We start from the raw sequence: 14921 nt of genomic DNA, 5'->3' as shown, positions 1-14921 counted from the left end.
ATAATTAAATAAGAATCATGAGCTGGTCTTGTGTGTGTGTGTGTGTGTTGTGTTTGTGGGCACACTCCTGCAGACAGGCGTCCAGCACGTGTGCATGTCCGTGACGGTCCAATCAGCTCTCAGGTCAATGACGACAGTGATTGACTCATGCAGTCATCAGCAAGAGCAGCACTAATGCAGCACTAATGTGGGACTAATGCAGCACTAATACAGCACTAATGCAGGACTAATGCAGGGGTAATGCAGGACTAATGCAGCTCTAATGCAGGATTAATGCAGCACTAATGCAGCTCTAATGCAGGACTAATGCAGCTCTAATGCAGGACTAATGCAGCACTAATGCAGCACTAATGCAGGACTAATGCAGGGCTAATGCAGGACTAATGCAGCACTAATGCAGGACTAATGCAGCACTAATGCAGGACTAATGCAGCACTAATGCAGGACTAATGCAGCACTAATGCAGGACTAATAGAGGACTAATGCAGCACTAATGCAGCACTAATACAGGACTAATGCAGGACTAATGCAGCACTAATGCAGGACTAATGCAGCACTAACCTGCAGCACTAATGCAGGACTAATGCAGCGCTAATGCAGGACTAATGCAGTACTAACGCATCACTAATGCAGGACTAATGCAACACTAATGCAGGACTAATGCAGCGCTCACCTGCAGCACTAATGCAGGACTAATGCAGCACTAATGCAGGACTAATGCAGGACTAATGCAACACTAATGCAGGATTAATGCAGCACTAATTCAGGACTAATGCAGCGCTCACCTGCAGCACTAATGCAGGACTAATGCAGCACTAATGCAGGACTAATGCAGCGCTTACCTGCAGCACTAATGCAGGACTAATGCAGCACTAATGCAGGACTAATGCAGCACTAATGCAGGACTAATGCAACACTAATGCAGGATTAATGCAGCACTAATTCAGGACTAATGCAGCGCTCACCTGCAGCACTAATGCAGGACTAATGCAGTGCTCACCTGCAGCACTAATGCAGGACTAATGCAGCGCTCACCTGCAGCACTAATGCAGGACTAATGCAGCACTAATGCGGGACTAATGCAGTGCTCACCTGCAGCACTAATGCAGCACTAATGCAGGACTAATGCAGCGCTCACCTGCAGCACTAATGCAGGACTAATGCAGCACTAATGCAGGACTAATGTAGAACTAATGTAGAACTAATGCAGGACTAACGCAGCACTAATGCAGGACTAATGCAGCGCTAATGCAGGACTAATGCAGTACTAACGCATCACTAATGCAGGACTAATGCAGCGCTCACCTGCAGCACTAATGCAGGACTAATGCAGCACTAATGCAGGACTAATGCAGCACTAATGCAGGACTAATGCAACACTAATGCAGGACTAATGCAGCACTCACCTGCAGCACTAACGCAGGACTAATGCAGCGCTCACCTGCAGCACTAATGCAGGACTAATGCAGCGCTCACGTGCAGCTCTAATGCAGCACTAATGCGGGACTAATGCAGTGCTCACCTGCAGCACTAATGTAGCACTAATGCAGGACTAATGCAGCGCTCACCTGCAGCACTAATGCAGGACTAATGCAGCACTAATGCAGCACTAATGTAGAACTAATGTAGAACTAATGCAGGACTAATGCAGCACTAATGCAGCGTTCATCTGCAGCACTAATCCAGCGTTCATCTGCAGCACTAATGCAGCGTTCATCTGCAGCACTAATGCAGCGTTCATCTGCAGCACTATTGCAGGACTAATGCAGGACTAATGCAGCACTCACCTGCAGGACTAATGCAGCACTCACCTGCAGCACTAATGCAGTGCTCACCTGCAGCACTAATGCAGAGTTCATCTGCAGCACTAATGCAGAGTTCATCTGCAGCACTAATGCAGAGTTCATCTGCAGAACTAATGCAGGACTAATGCAGCGTTCATCTGCAGCACTAATGCAGGAATAATGCAGCACTAATGCGGCGTTCATCTGCAGCACTAATGCAGGACTAATGCAGCGTTCATCTGCAGCACTAATGCAGGACTAATGCAGCACTAATGTAGCGTTCATCTGCAGCACTAATGCAGCGTTCATCTGCAGCACTAATGCAGTACTATTGCAGGACTAATGCAGCGCTCATCTGCAGCACTAATGCAGCACTATTGCAGGACTAATGCAGCTCTCACCTGCAGCACTAATGCAGCACTAATGCAGCGTTCATCTGCAGCACTAATGCAGGACTAATGCAGGGTTCATCTGCAGCACTAATGCAGCACTAATGTAGCGTTCATCTGCAGCACTAATGCAGCATTCATCTGCAGCACTATTGCAGGACTAATGCAGCACTAATGTAGCGTTCATCTGCAGCACTAATGCAGCACTATTGCAGCACTAATGCAGCGCTCACCCGCAGCACTGATGCAGCACTAATGCAGCACTAATGCAGCGTTCATCTGCAGCACTATTGCAGTACTAATGCAGCGCTCACCTGCAGCACTAATGCAGCACTATTGCAGGACAAATGCAGTGCTCACCTGCAGCACTAATGCAACGTTCATCTGCAGCACTAATGCAGCACTAATTCAGGACTAATGCAGGACTAATGCAGTATTCATCTGCAGCACTAATGCAGCACTAATGCAGGACTAATGCAGCACTAATGCAGGACTAATGCAGGACTAATGCAGGACTAATGCAACACTAATGCAGGATTAATGCAGCACTAATTCAGGACTAATGCAGCGCTCACCTGCAGCACTAATGCAGGACTAATGCAGCACTAATGCAGGACTAATGCAGCACTAATGCAGGACTAATGCAACACTAATGCAGGATTAATGCAGCACTAATTCAGGACTAATGCAGCGCTCACCTGCAGCACTAATGCAGGACTAATGCAGCACTAATGCAGGACTAATGCAGTGCTCACCTGCAGCACTAATGCAGGACTAATGCAGCGCTCACCTGCAGCACTAATGCAGGACTAATGCAGCACTAATGCGGGACTAATGCAGCGCTCACCTGCAGCACTAATGCAGGACTAATGCAGCACTAATGCAGCACTAATGTAGAACTAATGCAGGACTAACGCAGCACTAATGCAGCGCTAATGCAGGACTAATGCAGTACTAACGCATCACTAATGCAGGACTAATGCAGCGCTCACCTGCAGCACTAATGCAGGACTAATGCAGCACTAATGCAACACTAATGCAGGACTAATGCAGCACTCACCTGCAGCACTAATGCAGGATTAATGCAGCACTAATGCAGGACTAATGCAGCACTAATGCAGGACTAATGCAGGACTAATGCAGCGCTAATGCAGGACTAATGCAGTACTAACGCATCACTAATGCAGGACTAATGCAGCGCTCACCTGCAGCACTAATGCAGGACTAATGCAGCACTAATGCAGGACTAATGCAGCACTAATGCAGGACTAATGCAACACTAATGCAGGACTAATGCAGCACTCACCTGCAGCACTAACGCAGGACTAATGCAGCGCTCACCTGCAGCACTAATGCAGGACTAATGCAGCGCTCACGTGCAGCTCTAATGCAGCACTAATGCGGGACTAATGCAGTGCTCACCTGCAGCACTAATGTAGCACTAATGCAGGACTAATGCAGCGCTCACCTGCAGCACTAATGCAGGACTAATGCAGCACTAATGCAGCACTAATGTAGAACTAATGTAGAACTAATGCAGGACTAATGCAGCACTAATGCAGCGTTCATCTGCAGCACTAATCCAGCGTTCATCTGCAGCACTAATGCAGCGTTCATCTGCAGCACTAATGCAGCGTTCATCTGCAGCACTATTGCAGGACTAATGCAGGACTAATGCAGCACTCACCTGCAGGACTAATGCAGCACTCACCTGCAGCACTAATGCAGTGCTCACCTGCAGCACTAATGCAGAGTTCATCTGCAGCACTAATGCAGAGTTCATCTGCAGCACTAATGCAGAGTTCATCTGCAGAACTAATGCAGGACTAATGCAGCGTTCATCTGCAGCACTAATGCAGGAATAATGCAGCACTAATGCGGCGTTCATCTGCAGCACTAATGCAGGACTAATGCAGCGTTCATCTGCAGCACTAATGCAGGACTAATGCAGCACTAATGTAGCGTTCATCTGCAGCACTAATGCAGCGTTCATCTGCAGCACTAATGCAGTACTATTGCAGGACTAATGCAGCGCTCATCTGCAGCACTAATGCAGCACTATTGCAGGACTAATGCAGCTCTCACCTGCAGCACTAATGCAGCACTAATGCAGCGTTCATCTGCAGCACTAATGCAGGACTAATGCAGGGTTCATCTGCAGCACTAATGCAGCACTAATGTAGCGTTCATCTGCAGCACTAATGCAGCATTCATCTGCAGCACTATTGCAGGACTAATGCAGCACTAATGTAGCGTTCATCTGCAGCACTAATGCAGCACTATTGCAGCACTAATGCAGCGCTCACCCGCAGCACTGATGCAGCACTAATGCAGCACTAATGCAGCGTTCATCTGCAGCACTATTGCAGTACTAATGCAGCGCTCACCTGCAGCACTAATGCAGCACTATTGCAGGACAAATGCAGTGCTCACCTGCAGCACTAATGCAACGTTCATCTGCAGCACTAATGCAGCACTAATTCAGGACTAATGCAGGACTAATGCAGTATTCATCTGCAGCACTAATGCAGCACTAATGCAGGACTAATGCAGCACTAATGCAGGACTAATGCAGGACTAATGCAGGACTAATGCAACACTAATGCAGGATTAATGCAGCACTAATTCAGGACTAATGCAGCGCTCACCTGCAGCACTAATGCAGGACTAATGCAGCACTAATGCAGGACTAATGCAGCACTAATGCAGGACTAATGCAACACTAATGCAGGATTAATGCAGCACTAATTCAGGACTAATGCAGCGCTCACCTGCAGCACTAATGCAGGACTAATGCAGCACTAATGCAGGACTAATGCAGTGCTCACCTGCAGCACTAATGCAGGACTAATGCAGCGCTCACCTGCAGCACTAATGCAGGACTAATGCAGCACTAATGCGGGACTAATGCAGCGCTCACCTGCAGCACTAATGCAGGACTAATGCAGCACTAATGCAGCACTAATGTAGAACTAATGCAGGACTAACGCAGCACTAATGCAGCGCTAATGCAGGACTAATGCAGTACTAACGCATCACTAATGCAGGACTAATGCAGCGCTCACCTGCAGCACTAATGCAGGACTAATGCAGCACTAATGCAACACTAATGCAGGACTAATGCAGCACTCACCTGCAGCACTAATGCAGGATTAATGCAGCACTAACGCAGGACTAATGCAGCGCTCACCTGCAGCACTAATGCAGGACTAATGCAGCGCTCACCTGCAGCTCTAATGCAGCACTAATGCGGGACAAATGCAGTGCTCACCTGCAGCACTAAGGTAGCACTAATGCAGGACTAATGCAGCGCTCACCTGCAGCACTAATGCAGGACTAATGCAGCACTAATGCAGCACTAATGTAAAACTAATGTAGAACTAATGCAGGACTAATGCAGCACTAATGCAGCGTTCATCTGCAGCACTAATCCAGCGTTCATCTGCAGCACTATTGCAGGACTAATGCAGGACTAATGCAGCACTCACCTGCAGGACTAATGCAGCACTCACCTGCAGCACTAATGCAGAGTTCATCTGCAGCACTAATGCAGAGTTCATCTGCAGAACTAATGCAGGACTAATGCAGGACTAATGCAGCGTTCATCTGCAGTACTAATGCAGCACTAATGCAGCGTTCATCTGCAGCACTAATGCAGGACTAATGCAGCGTTCATCTGCAGCACTAATGCAGGACTAATGCAGCACTAATGTAGCGCTCACCTGCAGCACTAATGCAGCACTATTGCAGGACTAATGCAGCGCTCACCTGCAGCACTAATGCAGCACTAATGCAGCGTTCATCTGCAGCACTAATGCAGGACTAATGCAGGGTTCATCTGCAGCACTAATGCAGCACTAATGTAGCGTTCATCTGCAGCACTAATGCAGCATTCATCTGCAGCACTATTGCAGGACTAATGCAGCACTAATGTAGCGTTCATCTGCAGCACTAATGCAGCACTATTGCAGCACTAATGCAGCGCTCACCCGCAGCACTGATGCAGCACTAATGCACCACTAATGCAGCGTTCATCTGCAGCACTATTGCAGTACTAATGCAGCGCTCACCTGCAGCACTAATGCAGCACTATTGCAGGACAAATGCAGTGCTCACCTGCAGCACTAATGCAACGTTCATCTGCAGCACTAATGCAGCACTAATTCAGGACTAATGCAGGACTAATGCAGTATTCATCTGCAGCACTAATGCAGCACTAATGCAGGACTAATGCAGCACTAATGCAGGACTAATGCAGGACTAATGCAGGACTAATGCAACACTAATGCAGGATTAATGCAGCACTAATGCAGGACTAATGCAGCACTAATTCAGGACTAATGCAGCGCTCACCTGCAGCACTAATGCAGGACTAATGCAGCACTAATGCAGGACTAATGCAGCACTAATGCAGGACTAATGCAACACTAATCCAGGATTAATGCAGCACTAATTCAGGACTAATGCAGCGCTCACCTGCAGCACTAATGCAGGACTAATGCAGCACTAATGCAGGACTAATGCAGTGTTCATCTGCAGCACTAATGCAGTGTTCATCTGCAGCACTAATGCAGCACTAATGCAGTGTTCACCTCCAGCACTAATGTAGTGTTCACCTGCAGTACATCTCCGAGATCGGCCGTGCTGATGTCCGGGTCGTCGGTGGTGTTGAAGGGAACAGGTGTGATTCTGAGGAACGTGATCACGCGTGGTTCAGGATATCGCCACAGCATCACGCCTGAAGACTCCTCCGTCTCCCTCCAGAACACCACCTCATGAGGAAACGGCAGCTTCTGGCACGCTGAGAGATGGGCAGACAGATGTCACCACACACACTTATGAAAGTTTATGAAGCTGTAACACATGTGTGCGTGTGATACCTGAGTCCTGGATGTACTGGAAGAGGCCTGTGCGCAGGTCATCAGATGAGTGTTCTGATTGGGCAGGGCGAGGGGTGAGCGGGGGAGTAGAGAGGAGGGGCTTATCGCTAGACTCCGCCTCCGTTCTGCTAATCTGACTCCAGTAGTTCTGCAGCTCCTCTTGAATCTCAGACAAACAGTTAAACTGCTGCTGCCCCCAAAACACCTGTGACAGACAGACAGACGACAGACAGACAGACAGATGACAGACAGATGTACAGAAAGTTTTCTGTGAGGTTTAGTGTGTGGGTTAGGTTTATGTAACAGAATTTATAACTAGCTGTATATAAAAACAATACAAGTCTATGCAATTTCTCCAGTTAGATAGCTACGTAGGTGTATGTGTGTGTGTGTGTTTGTGTGTGAGTGCTTGGCCTGAATCCGCTGGAATCTCTGACTCAAAATGATTCTGACTAATGGTCTCTGACTAACAGTGAACAGGAACATTAGGGGATTTCTGCGTGTTCAGCGGCCACACTCAGAGTTTACGGAGACGAGCACATGTTGTGTTCAACAGAACGGCATGCAGGACACACACTTGTGGAGAGTGAGAGGACATGCAAACAGAAGCATGTGTCCTGTTACCTGCAGCAGTCCTCCCTTCATGTCAATCAGCACTCTCGGGGGTCCAGGTGAATCGGGGGCGGAGCTTCCGCTGTGTCTGCACCAATGAGCCTCCAGATCCCCACTGCAGGAAAATGGTCCCACAAACACAGAGCTTCGGTCCTTCAGACCCGTTCGCACCAACACGTCCTCACACTGAACCGACAGACTGACCTCCTTAAACCCGTCTGGAGAGAGAACAGCGACAGACAGAGATCACACTCACAGATCTGTGTTCGCTGACCCTAACTCTGAAGGAGACTTAAAGCAGCACAATCAGACAGGGATCATGTGTTTGCGACTGCTGTCCTTCACGTGAGTGTGTATCTGCTGTTCGTGACCAGGTGTCTGAGTGTGTATCTGCTGTTGGTGACCTGGTGTCTGAGTGTGTATCTGCTGTTCGTGACCGGGTTTCTGAGTGTGTATCTGCTGTTGGTGACCAGGTGTCTGAGTGTGTATCTGCTGTTGGTGACCAGGTGTCTGAGTGTGTATCTGCTGTTGGTGACCAGGTGTCTGAGTGTGTATCTGCTGTTCGTGACCAGGTGTCTGAGTGTGTATCTGCTGTTGGTGACCAGGTGTCTGAGTGTGTATCTGCTGTTGGTGACCAGGTGTCTGAGTGTGTATCTGCTGTTGGTGACCAGGTGTCTGAGTGTGAATCTGCTGTTCGTGACCAGGTGTCTGAGTGTGTATCTGCTGTTGGTGACCAGGTGTCTGAGTGTGTATCTGCTGTTCGTGACCAGGTGTCTGAGTGTGTATCTGCTGTTCGTGACCAGGTGTCTGAGTGTGTATCTGCTGTTCGTGACCAGGTGTCTGAGTGTGAATCTGCTGTTCGTGACCAGGTGTCTGAGTGTGTATCTGCTGTTGGTGACCAGGTGTCTGAGTGTGTATCTGCTGTTGGTGACCAGGTGTCTGAGTGTGTATCTGCTGTTGGTGACCAGGTGTCTGAGTGTGTATCTGCTGTTGGTGACCAGGTGTCTGAGTGTGTATCTGCTGTTGGTGACCAGGTGTCTGAGTGTGTATCTGCTGTTGGTGACCAGGTGTCTGAGTGTGTATCTGCTGTTGGTGACCAGGTGTCTGAGTGTGTATCTGCTGTTCGTGACCAGGTGTCTGAGTGTGTATCTGCTGTTCGTGACCAGGTGTCTGAGTGTGAATCTGCTGTTCGTGACCAGGTGTCTGATTGTGTATCTGCTGTTGGTGACCAGGTGTCTGAGTGTGTATCTGCTGTTCGTGACCAGGTGTCTGAGTGTGTATCTGCTGTTCGCGACCAGGTGTCTGAGTGTGTATCTGCTGTTCGTGCCCAGGTGTCTGAGTGTGTATCTGCTGTTGGTGACCAGGTGTCTGAGTGTGTATCTGCTGTTGGTGACCAGGTGTCTGAGTGTGTATCTGCTGTTCGTGACCAGGTGTCTGAGTGTGTATCTGCTGTTCGCGACCAGGTGTCTGAGTGTGTATCTGCTGTTCGTGCCCAGGTGTCTGAGTGTGTATCTGCTGTTGGTGACCAGGTGTCTGAGTGTGTATCTGCTGTTGGTGACCAGGTGTCTGAGTGTGTATCTGCTGTTCGTGACCAGGTGTCTGAGTGTGAATCTGCTGTTCGTGACCAGGTGTCTGAGTGTGTATCTGCTGTTGGTGACCAGGTGTCTGACTGTGTATCTGCTGTTGGTGACCAGGTGTCTGAGTGTGTATCTGCTGTTCGTGACCAGGTGTCTGAGTGTGTATCTGCTGTTGGTGACCAGGTGTCTGACTGTGTATCTGCTGTTGGTGACCAGGTGTCTGAGTGTGTATCTGCTGTTCGTGACCAGGTGTCTGAGTGTGTATCTGCTGTTCGTGACCAGGTGTCTGAGTGTGTATCTGCTGTTGGTGACCAGGTGTCTGAGTGTGTATCTGCTGTTCGTGACCAGGTGTCTGAGTGTGTATCTGCTGTTGGTGACCAGGTGTCTGAGTGTGTATCTGCTGTTGGTGACCAGGTGTCTGAGTGTGAATCTGCTGTTCGTGACCAGGTGTCTGAGTGTGTATCTGCTGTTGGTGACCAGGTGTCTGAGTGTGTATCTGCTGTTCGTGACCAGGTGTCTGAGTGTGTATCTGCTGTTCGTGACCAGGTGTCTGAGTGTGTATCTGCTGTTCGTGACCAGGTGTCTGAGTGTGTATCTGCTGTTGGTGACCAGGTGTCTGAGTGTGTATCTGCTGTTGGTGACCAGGTGTCTGAGTGTGTATCTGCTGTTCGTGACCAGGTGTCTGAGTGTGTATCTGCTGTTCGTGACCAGGTGTCTGAGTGTGTATCTGCTGTTCATGACCAGGTGTCTGAGTGTGTATCTGCTGTTGGTGACCAGGTGTCTGAGTGTGTATCTGCTGTTCGTGCCCAGGTGTCTGAGTGTGTATCTGCTGTTCGTGACCAGGTGTCTGAGTGTGAATCTGCTGTTCGTGACCAGGTGTCTGAGTGTGTATCTGCTGTTGGTGACCAGGTGTCTGAGTGTGTATCTGCTGTTCGTGACCAGGTGTCTGAGTGTGTATCTGCTGTTGGTGACCAGGTGTCTGAGTGTGTATCTGCTGTTCGTGACCAGGTGTCTGAGTGTGTATCTGCTGTTGGTGACCAGGTGTCTGAGTGTGTATCTGCTGTTGGTGACCAGGTGTCTGAGTGTGTATCTGCTGTTGGTGACCAGGTGTCTGAGTGTGTATCTGCTGTTTGTGACCAGGTGTCTGAGTGTGTATCTGCTGTTGGTGACCAGGTGTCTGAGTGTGTATCTGCTGTTCGTGACCAGGTGTCTGAGTGTGTATCTGCTGTTGGTGACCAGGTGTCTGAGTGTGTATCTGCTGTTGGTGACCAGGTGTCTGAGTGTGAATCTGCTGTTCCTGACCAGGTGTCTGAGTGTGTATCTGCTGTTGGTGACCAGGTGTCTGAGTGTGTATCTGCTGTTGGTGACCAGGTGTCTGAGTGTGTATCTGCTGTTGGTGACCAGGTGTCTGAGTGTGTATCTGCTGTTGGTGACCAGGTGTCTGAGTGTGTATCTGCTGTTGGTGACCAGGTGTCTGAGTGTGTATCTGCTGTTCGTGACCAGGTGTCTGAGTGTGTATCTGCTGTTCGTGACCAGGTGTCTGAGTGTGTATCTGCTGTTCGTGACCAGGTGTCTGAGTGTGTATCTGCTGTTCGTGACCAGGTGTCTGAGTGTGTATCTGCTGTTCGTGACCAGGTGTCTGAGTGTGTATCTGCTGTTGGTAACCAGGTGTCTGAGTGTGTATCTGCTGTTCGTGACCAGGTGTCTGAGTGTGTATCTGCTGTTCGTGACCAGGTGTCTGAGTGTGTATCTGCTGTTCGTGACCAGGTGTCTGAGTGTGTATCTGCTGTTCATGACCAGGTGTCTGAGTGTGTATCTGCTGTTGGTGACCAGGTGTCTGAGTGTGTATCTGCTGTTCGTGCCCAGGTGTCTGAGTGTGTATCTGCTGTTCGTGCCCAGGTGTCTGAGTGTGTATCTGCTGTTCGTGACCAGGTGTCTGAGTGTGTATCTGCTGTTGGTGACCAGGTGTCTGAGTGTGTATCTGCTGTTCGCAACCAGGTGTCTGAGTGTGAATCTGCTGTTCGTGACCAGGTGTCTGAGTGTGAATCTGCTGTTCGTGACCAGGTGTCTGAGTGTGAATCTGCTGTTGGTGACCAGGTGTCTGATTGTGTATCTGCTGTTGGTGACCAGGTGTCTGAGTGTGTATCTGCTGTTCGTGACCAGGTGTCTGAGTGTGTATCTGCTGTTGGTGACCAGGTGTCTGAGTGTGTATCTGCTGTTCGTGACCAGGTGTCTGAGTGTGTATCTGCTGTTGGTGACCAGGTGTCTGAGTGTGTATCTGCTGTTCGTGACCAGGTGTCTGAGTGTGTATCTGCTGTTCATGACCAGGTGTCTGAGTGTGTATCTGCTGTTGGTGACCAGGTGTCTGAGTGTGTATCTGCTGTTCGTGACCAGGTGTCTGAGTGTGTATCTGCTGTTCGTGACCAGGTGTCTGAGTGTGTATCTGCTGTTCGTGACCAGGTGTCTGAGTGTGTATCTGCTGTTGGTGACCAGGTGTCTGAGTGTGTATCTGCTGTTGGTGACCAGGTGTCTGAGTGTGTATCTGCTGTTCGTGACCAGGTGTCTGAGTGTGTATCTGCTGTTGGTGCCCAGGTGTCTGAGTGTGTATCTGCTGTTGGTCCCCAGGTGTCTGAGTGTGTATCTGCTGTTCATGCCCAGGTGTCTGAGTGTGTATCTGCTGTTGGTGACCAGGTGTCTGAGTGTGTATCTGCTGTTGGTGACCAGGTGTCTGAGTGTGAATCTGCTGTTCGTGACCAGGTGTCTGAGTGTGTATCTGCTGTTCGTGACCAGGTGTCTGAGTGTGTATCTGCTGTTGGTGACCAGGTGTCTGACTGTGTATCTGCTGTTGGTGACCAGGTGTCTGAGTGTGTATCTGCTGTTCGTGACCAGGTGTCTGAGTGTGTATCTGCTGTTCGTGACCAGGTGTCTGAGTGTGTATCTGCTGTTGGTGACCAGGTGTCTGAGTGTGTATCTGCTGTTGGTGACCAGGTGTCTGAGTGTGAATCTGCTGTTCGTGACCAGGTGTCTGAGTGTGTATCTGCTGTTCGTGACCAGGTGTCTGAGTGTGTATCTGCTGTTCGTGCCCAGGTGTCTGAGTGTGTATCTGCTGTTGGTGACCAGGTGTCTGAGTGTGAATCTGCTGTTGGTGACCAGGTGTCTGAGTGTGTATCTGCTGTTGGTGACCAGGTGTCTGAGTGTGTATCTGCTGTTGGTGACCAGGTGTCTGAGTGTGTATCTGCTGTTGGTGACCAGGTGTCTGAGTGTGTATCTGCTGTTCGTGCCCAGGTGTCTGAGTGTGTATCTGCTGTTGGTGACCAGGTGTCTGAGTGTGAATCTGCTGTTGGTGACCAGGTGTCTGAGTGTGTATCTGCTGTTGGTGACCAGGTGTCTGAGTGTGTATCTGCTGTTGGTGACCAGGTGTCTGAGTGTGTATCTGCTGTTGGTGACCAGGTGTCTGAGTGTGTATCTGCTGTTGGTGACCAGGTGTCTGAGTGTGTATCTGCTGTTCGTGCCCAGGTGTCTGAGTGTGTATCTGCTGTTCGTGCCCAGGTGTCTGAGTGTGAATCTGCTGTTGGTGACCAGGTGTCTGAGTGTGTATCTGCTGTTGGTGACCAGGTGTCTGAGTGTGTATTTGCTGTTCGTGCCCAGGTGTCTGAGTGTGTATCTGCTGTTGGTGACCAGGTGTCTGAGTGTGTATCTGCTGTTGGTGACCAGGTGTCTGAGTGTGTATCTGCTGTTGGTGACCAGGTGTCTGAGTGTGTATCTGCTGTTGGTGACCAGGTGTCTGAGTGTGTATCTGCTGTTCGTGACCAGGTGTCTGAGTGTGTATCTGCTGTTGGTGACCAGGTGTCTGAGTGTGTATCTGCTGTTGGTGACCAGGTGTCTGAGTGTGTATCTGCTGTTCGTGCCCAGGTGTCTGAGTGTGTATCTGCTGTTGGTGACCAGGTGTCTGAGTGTGTATCTGCTGTTGGTGACCAGGTGTCTGAGTGTGTATCTGCTGTTCGTGCCCAGGTGTCTGAGTGTGTATCTGCTGTTCGTGCCCAGGTGTCTGAGTGTGTATCTGCTGTTGGTGACCAGGTGTCTGAGTGTGTATCTGCTGTTCGTGCCCAGGTGTCTGAGTGTGTATCTGCTGTTCGTGCCCAGGTGTCTGAGTGTGTATCTGCTGTTGGTGACCAGGTGTCTGAGTGTGTATCTGCTGTTGGTGACCAGGTGTCTGAGTGTGTATCTGCTGTTCGTGACCAGGTGTCTGAGTGTGTATCTGCTGTTGGTGACCAGGTGTCTGAGTGTGTATTTGCTGTTCGTGCCCAGGTGTCTGAGTGTGTATCTGCTGTTGGTGACCAGGTGTCTGAGTGTGTATCTGCTGTTGGTGACCAGGTGTCTGAGTGTGTATCTGCTGTTGGTGACCAGGTGTCTGAGTGTGTATCTGCTGTTGGTGACCAGGTGTCTGAGTGTGTATCTGCTGTTCGTGACCAGGTGTCTGAGTGTGTATCTGCTGTTGGTGACCAGGTGTCTGAGTGTGTATCTGCTGTTGGTGACCAGGTGTCTGAGTGTGTATCTGCTGTTGGTGACCAGGTGTCTGAGTGTGTATCTGCTGTTGGTGACCAGGTGTCTGAGTGTGTATCTGCTGTTCGTGACCAGGTGTCTGAGTGTGTATCTGCTGTTCGTGCCCAGGTGTCTGAGTGTGAATCTGCTGTTGGTGACCAGGTGTCTGAGTGTGTATCTGCTGTTCGCGCCCAGGTGTCTGAGTGTGTATCTGCTGTTCGTGCCCAGGTGTCTGAGTGTGAATCTGCTGTTGGTGACCAGGTGTCTGAGTGTGTATCTGCTGTTCGTGACCAGGTGTCTGAGTGTGTATCTGCTGTTCGCGCCCAGGTGTCTGAGTGTGAATCTGCTGTTGGTGACCAGGTGTCTGAGTGTGTATCTGCTGTTCGCGCCCAGGTGTCTGAGTGTGTATCTGCTGTTCGTGCCCAGGTGTCTGAGTGTGTATCTGCTGTTGGTGACCAGGTGTCTGAGTGTGTATCTGCTGTTTGTGACCAGGTGTCTGAGTGTGTATCTGCTGTTCGTGCCCAGGTGTCTGAGTGTGTGTCTGCTGTTGGTGCCCAGGTGTCTGAGTGTGTATCTGCTGTTGGTGACCAGGTGTCTGAGTGTGTATCTGCTGTTCGTGCCCAGGTGTCTGAGTGTGAATCTGCTGTTCGTGACCAGGTGTCTGAGTGTGTATCTGCTGTTCGTGACCAGGTGTCTGAGTGTGTATCTGCTGTTCGCGCCCAGGTGTCTGAGTGTGAATCTGCTGTTGGTGACCAGGTGTCTGAGTGTGTATCTGCTGTTCGCGCCCAGGTGTCTGAGTGTGTATCTGCTGTTCGTGCCCAGGTGTCTGAGTGTGTATCTGCTGTTGGTGACCAGGTGTCTGAGTGTGTATCTGCTGTTGGTGACCAGGTGTCTGAGTGTGTATCTGCTGTTCGCGACCAGGTGTCTGAGTGTGTATCTGCTGTTCGTGACCAGGTGTCTGAGTGTGTATCTGCTGTTCGTGACCAGGTGTCTGAGTGTGTATCTGCTGTTCGTGCCCAGGTGTCTGAGTGTGTATTTGCTGTTCATGCCCAGGTGTCTGAGTGTGTATCTGCTGTTCGTGCCCAGGTGTCTGAGTGTGTATCTGCTGTTCGCGACCAGGTGTCTGAGTGTGTATCT

The 14921-nt window shown here is 49.9% G+C and overlaps 1 protein-coding gene across 1 annotated transcript in view; it reads right to left on the bottom strand.

Annotated features, from left to right (window-relative positions):
• Window positions 1–14921, bottom strand: part of LOC130071250 (intermembrane lipid transfer protein VPS13B-like) — a 117797-nt gene that overhangs the window by 46218 nt on the left and 56658 nt on the right. Inside the window, exons 10-12 of the mRNA XM_056235946.1 lie at window positions 7678–7883; window positions 7054–7258; window positions 6790–6974 (exon numbers count right to left, since the gene is read on the bottom strand). Coding sequence (XP_056091921.1) covers window positions 6790–6974; window positions 7054–7258; window positions 7678–7883 — 596 coding nt within the window. The remainder of the gene's footprint in view (window positions 1–6789; window positions 6975–7053; window positions 7259–7677; window positions 7884–14921) is intronic.

This window comes from Rhinichthys klamathensis, unplaced genomic scaffold (genome assembly GCF_029890125.1).
Source record: "Rhinichthys klamathensis goyatoka isolate OS25496 unplaced genomic scaffold, OSU_Roscu_1.1 h1tg000434l_1, whole genome shotgun sequence".
In the NCBI taxonomy this organism is placed as follows: Eukaryota; Metazoa; Chordata; class Actinopteri; order Cypriniformes; family Leuciscidae; genus Rhinichthys; species Rhinichthys klamathensis.
The sequence above is the reverse complement of the archived record's forward strand: the minus strand, read 5'-3'. Positions and strand labels throughout refer to the sequence as shown.